Source organism: Orbicella franksi, chromosome 15, assembly GCF_964199315.1.
Source record: "Orbicella franksi chromosome 15, jaOrbFran1.1, whole genome shotgun sequence".
In the NCBI taxonomy this organism is placed as follows: Eukaryota; Metazoa; Cnidaria; class Anthozoa; order Scleractinia; family Merulinidae; genus Orbicella; species Orbicella franksi.
Window position 1 is genome coordinate 557701 of NC_138159.1, and position 5780 is coordinate 563480.

The 5780-nt window shown below is 38.2% G+C and overlaps 1 protein-coding gene across 1 annotated transcript in view; it reads left to right on the forward strand.

The window, feature by feature from the left end:
• The window catches only part of LOC145469040 (Golgi SNAP receptor complex member 2-like), a 5657-nt gene extending 1249 nt beyond the window's left edge, over positions 1–4408 (forward strand). The window contains exons 3-8 of the mRNA XM_081452692.1: positions 163–271; positions 369–447; positions 580–630; positions 1221–1364; positions 2014–2100; positions 2731–4408. Of these exons, the coding sequence (XP_081308818.1) occupies positions 163–271; positions 369–447; positions 580–630; positions 1221–1364; positions 2014–2100; positions 2731–2805 (545 nt within the window). The 3' untranslated portion in view covers positions 2806–4408. The remainder of the gene's footprint in view (positions 1–162; positions 272–368; positions 448–579; positions 631–1220; positions 1365–2013; positions 2101–2730) is intronic.
• The last annotated feature ends 1372 nt before the right edge of the window (positions 4409–5780 follow it).

Consider the following 5780-nt stretch of genomic DNA (forward strand, 5'->3'; position numbering starts at 1 on the left):
TGCTCTTCATCTCAACCCCCTCCCCTCCCCCTTAGTTTTCCTCTTGCCATATTTGTCCTGTTCTTCAACTAAACTCAATGCCTGGAACAAGGTAAATTAAAGTAGACTTAAAACATATTAAAAGTGGATCCCTAAGTAATTTGCTTGTCTCTGCACATACAGCCATTGAACAGGAAATAGAACAAAACCTGGAGAAGGTCTCATCCAACTGTGATCGTCTGACCATCCTCATTAACAAGGAACCACCACAGAAGAAACAGAGCGCGAGGATGTAAGTAGCCTGTTACAGGATTAAGTGCTCCAAAACAATTTGACTGACAGAATGTCTGACATTGAATTGAAATACCTCATTTTTAAATTTATAACAGAAAAGTGGACCAACTAACATATGATTTAAGACACCTGAAGACAGGCTTCAACAATTACCAGCAGCGTAAAATGATGAGGGTATGTGGTGATTAGTTTGTTTTCAGTTCATTAACACAACTTATCACATGACATGAATAAATCCTGTTTTTGAAATCAGAACACTTGCAGTTAGCTCAAAAATTATAAGTTGGAATTTTCCTTTTTCATCAGGAACAAGAAGAAAGGGAAAGAGAAGAACTACTCAACAGAAGGTTCACAACTGTAAGTTGTGAAAATCAGATGATTTGATTTGTGTTATAATTACTCATGCTTCCATTGGAAGTTAAAACTTGACAAATTAATAGCAAATGCTCTCTTGATTATTGTTGAGTCAGACAGTACTACAAGCATAATTGTGTTAGAAAAGGGACTGCGTGACTGTCACGCGGTGGAAGTGAACTTTGCTCCCTATATTTCTCGTTGCTTAGTGATAAGCTGTAATCACATGATGTAAGTTTAGGATTTCAAAAAAGCCATGTGCGTGTCGTGTGAGATCTAGAGATTGTAATCCTTCTAATTTCCTTCAAGTTGGGACATTAAAAATAGTGAAGTGATTCGAGTTTGTTGGTCGTTCAAACGTGAAGATTATCGGGAAAATCTCTTGTGTTAGAAGCAATCGGAAGATTCTTGACAATTGGATCATATTCATAATAATTTTTTACTCCATTGTTAATAGTTTATAGTTTACAGAGAAAGATTCAGAAAAACACTAAACACATCTCCTGTGACTGGATTGATCATTCATGGACATATTTTTTTCTCATACACAGCTGTGTGTTTCAATACTTCCTTTTTTGATTTTTCATTTTCAGAATAGTGGTGAAACATCTATCATGATAGACCATGCCCTACAACACAACACTTCCCTTCAAAATGCTGACAGAGGAATAAGTGATTTATTGTCCAGTGGGTCCAGTATTTTGACAAGCTTACGAGATCAGCGTCTCACCTTAAAAGTATGTTCATTATTGCTATGGTTACTTTCATATGAACACACTGGGTGAGGGGTGGGGAATGGTTTTATTAAAAAAAAAAACCAACAAACAAACAAGAGAATAGATCATTTCCGAGTTGCCTTGTGCCTCTGTTTCAAAAGGAGTCTTCATGTAAAACCTTTTAGATGAAAATGAGATTGTCGATGATTTGCATGAAAGTGAACCTGTAGGGCAAACATATTTTCATATGAACAGTTTTGCACAAAGACTCGTTTTGACACATGAGGTAAAAGGTAACTTGAAAACGGCCTTTTTTACTGGACAGGCAGGTATTTTAAGGGGCTCATTGTCTTGATATTTCTGGCACTCCATCTCTTATTCTCTGGTTCTTTTCAACTCTACGAATGCCTGGGGCTAATACTAGATACATTGGTGTTACCATTCAATTTCTCCAATTTCCATTCACCACTCAAGACTCATGTGTGATTGGATGAAGAGTATTGCTGAGATGGACAAATGAAAATGTTGATTGATGTGAATCATTCATGAGCCTTTGATTTCAAGGACGACATCCCAATCACATGTTTCCAACATCAATAGTTGACTCCTGTTGTTAATGGTGATTCTAATGTAAGTGATAACAGAGACTTTAATTTGTGATTATCAACAGGGAGCTCACAAGAGAATATTAGATATTGCCAGCACTCTTGGCCTTTCCAATACCGTTATGAGATTGATTGACAAGAGAGCTACCCAGGTAAGTGTGTTAGCAATTAAGTGATATATTATATATCTACAATCATGGACAGAAGTGTTGAGACATTTTAGCCAAACTAATGCTTTCAAACTAACAATAATACTTTGCTTTTGAATGAAAACACCTTTTTCATCTATAGTCACCCCGCTTCCCCCAAACAATGTTGCAAAACGCTTTGTTGATGTTTATTTGTTTCCAACATTGAAAAAGGGGGAAGGAGGGGGCTACCTTTCACGAGGGGAGAGAGGAAAATTTACACCTAGGGAAAAAGGGATGGTAATTTTCATGTCTCAACAACTTTTGTACATGATTGTATTGTTTTGATATGTTCAATGTGGGTATAAAGTATATCAAATATGCATATAACAAATGAAAGTACCAATTGTACTAAGTATAATGTTCAACCACAACAGATATCTTCTGTTCAATCTTCTATTCAATTCAAGTGATGTAATTTCTGTTTTATGCGTTTTTTTTTTCGTCCTTACAAAGCACTATCGGTTACTATTTATTTTCTTTACATTATATTTACACATCTCTGTATTAGCTAGGAATTGGAGGAATAAAAAATAAAAAATACATTTATCTGAAATAAACTGATCAGAGCTTTCTGTTTTTTTCCCTCAACAGGACAAATGGATTGTGTTTGGAGGAATGATAGTTACTTGTATAATAATTTTCTTAGTAGTGAAGTACTTAACATGATATCCATGGAGCAAGCTATAATACGTTTTTAAATATTGCTCGTGAAAAAAGTACGTACACCTCAAAGACAGACATTTTCTGTTAAATCTTTTCCTTTATCAACTGTAGACTACATGTATAAGAACAAACCTAAGTTTAGAAATTCTGTGCCAAATTTTCATTTTAGAGAAAAATGAACCATATGTAAAGAAGGTGCCTATTGTAAAGTAGTTTTATTCAATTGGGGCCCATCTACACCAGGCAAATTTTGTAAGTGTAGAGGTTGAATATTAGTCTTGCCAAGGTCAGACTTCAAAAGTGGCTGCATCCTGCCTTGGAGTAGGAAAAATTAAAACCAACATCTGTCAATGAATTTTGAGGAAAACACAAAGAGAAGGCACTCAATTTCGACATTTGTGGTTAGCAAATAATTTTAATTCTTTATTTTTAAGCCTTGATATGATTACAGAAAGTAAACATTTGGTAATTTGGTAATTTCCCAACCTGTCTGTGCTTCAGAAACATACAGTCTATCCCTAAAAAGTCTAAAAACGTTTGTCAACAATATAACCTGTTTCCTTCATCTCTGCAAGTACTCTAACTTAGGAACTTGTAAAAAAGTATTTGTGAACTCTACATTCAAGAGTACAGGCTGCAAGCCCGTTTTCCCATAGATATTCACCATAAATATTAAAACAAATTTCTAAAGGACAGTTCAACAAAGTGGTAAATTTAGTTTTCCTCCATTCTCATTCCCAGTGCTACTCGTTAAGAAATGGAGGCTTTGGGAATGAGAATGACTTCCTCACACTCCCAGATCCTGAATGTTCATGTTCTGAAAAATCCCTGGGGGCAAATGCATTTAGTATTCTCTCCGTTTTCCCACCTTTTTCAGTGGGGTATACTCTATTTCTCCCCTTTTCCATTCCACGCGCTTTTTGTGGCGTGTACTGCCATAAATTCTGCGTTCTCTTTTTGATCACATAAGCCTTTTTCATACCTTCCCTGGTCGGCCTCCCTGGTCGGCCTCCCTGGTCTGTTAACCCGTGAATTACCCATTATCCAGTCGCCTACCTCCTTACCTCAATACTGTTGGTGTTGTTCCTGGTGGAGAGGATAGTGTCTGAATGTGTATACGACTAAATTCCTGAGACCCAAGGATGTAAATACAAGAAAAGTGCACTGTGAAGCCACTTGCTGACAACGTTATCGGCCATCGCTATTTTGAATTCATCCGCCGTTTCTAGGGAGTCTTGGGACGAAACTCTGAACGTTCTGAGTGTAGCCTGCGTGGCAGGCGTATAAAGGGGAGGGGGGTGGGGGAGAAGGAAGAGAATTCGGGGAAATCTCTTCTCCTCCTCCACCCCATCCCCTTTATACGCCTGCTACGCAGGCTATTCTGAGTGGAGACTGGGTTACAGAAAGGTGTTGGTGTCGCGTGTTTTGATAGCTCTTCTGTTGTAATCTTGTAAGCCTTAGATATAAATTATATGTAAGCCGAACAAAGCTAAAAAAAACTATCATCTCGTGCTTTCGAAACATGCTGTGCAGATCAAGTCAAATGCAGTATAGATGTCAAGTAAATGAAAGTTAAAAGCGAGTCAACTTTATCTTACAATGGAATTTGCACACTGTAATGTTATAGTCAGTTTATTGATTAACCGAAAAAGGGTAACCTGTTCCAGACGTTTTTTATACTGACAATATTGGTCAATTGTCTGAATGCAATAATTTGTGAATCGTCAGATCGTGGTTTCATCAATAGCGATCTTTGCGACTTAGATGTCGTCGGAAATACCCATAAATCTCACATTGAGTAGTAGAAAATACTGACTATTTAGCCCAAGGTGCTTTACGATTGTAACCTACGCGACACTCTTAAGGTTCCTCTTGGCTGCGGAGGACGCTATCTGCCACTGTGATTATCCTTATCTCCTCACGGAAGGCTTTTGCCACAGGGTTCTACTTTCGTTGACTGAGGCAACTGTAGCATTTGTCGAAAATATCTTCAAGAACACCGCGGTCTTCCGAGCCTCGAAAGCTCTTGATAACGCCAGAAATAAGCAAACAATAAAAGTATGGTCCTAGTTATCATTAGCAAAATAGCAAAATCGAAGCTTATCTCCCGATCAATTTTTCATCTTCAAAATTAGCACTCAAGCCTTAAAATTATTGAACCTCCATAAATTTTCCCTTTATAATTTTTTTTTGCGCTTTTTTACCGAGTCTCGATGTTCAGGAATTATATTTTCAATCACGAAAGCTAACAATGGGGAAAATAACAGATGAGAAATTTTTTGTCCTCTAAAACGAGAAAAAACCGTTAAATGATGCTCTAAAACGCGATCTTTCTGATTTCTCCTTGCGCGCGCGCTTTGTTCGATTTTTTTCTCGTAAAGTTACGTATTGCATGCGTCATAAAGAAAATTCAGAGTCAAACGCAAATTCCAGAGGGAAGTTGTGCATTTGCCGGATCGGTCGGAAAAAAATTGTAATTTTCGTAGAGAAATATGGGCGCGTGTTGTTCCAAAACCGCCAAAGAAACAGGCGCATCATCACGACACTATGTTTCAGTTAATAGCTCGCCGAGTTTATTTCCAACTGAAAACGGATACGAACAAGATTCCACGTTGGCGCGCGGTATTGAAGAAACACGTTCACGCCTTGAAAAAGCAGTGGAGACAGCAAGTGTAGTAGATTTTAACGAGAAGAGCTCGAGAAGTGCATTCATTGAGACCAGTGTAGATCCCACGTGGGAGGCAGAACATCGCCCGGGAGAAAGAAAGGAAAGTTGGGAAAGTCTGGTGCACAAGCCTCGCTGGAATGCAGAGTGGAGTGAAGAGTCGTCCACGGAAAACGAGGATGGAGACAACAAAGGTACACCACTGAAGCCGCGTTGTTCGGGTGCGATGAGACGACTTAAGAAAAAAGACAGCAGACGTCAACCTAATTACAAAGACGAGATCATGCTGACTGACAACATTGACAGCATTGTG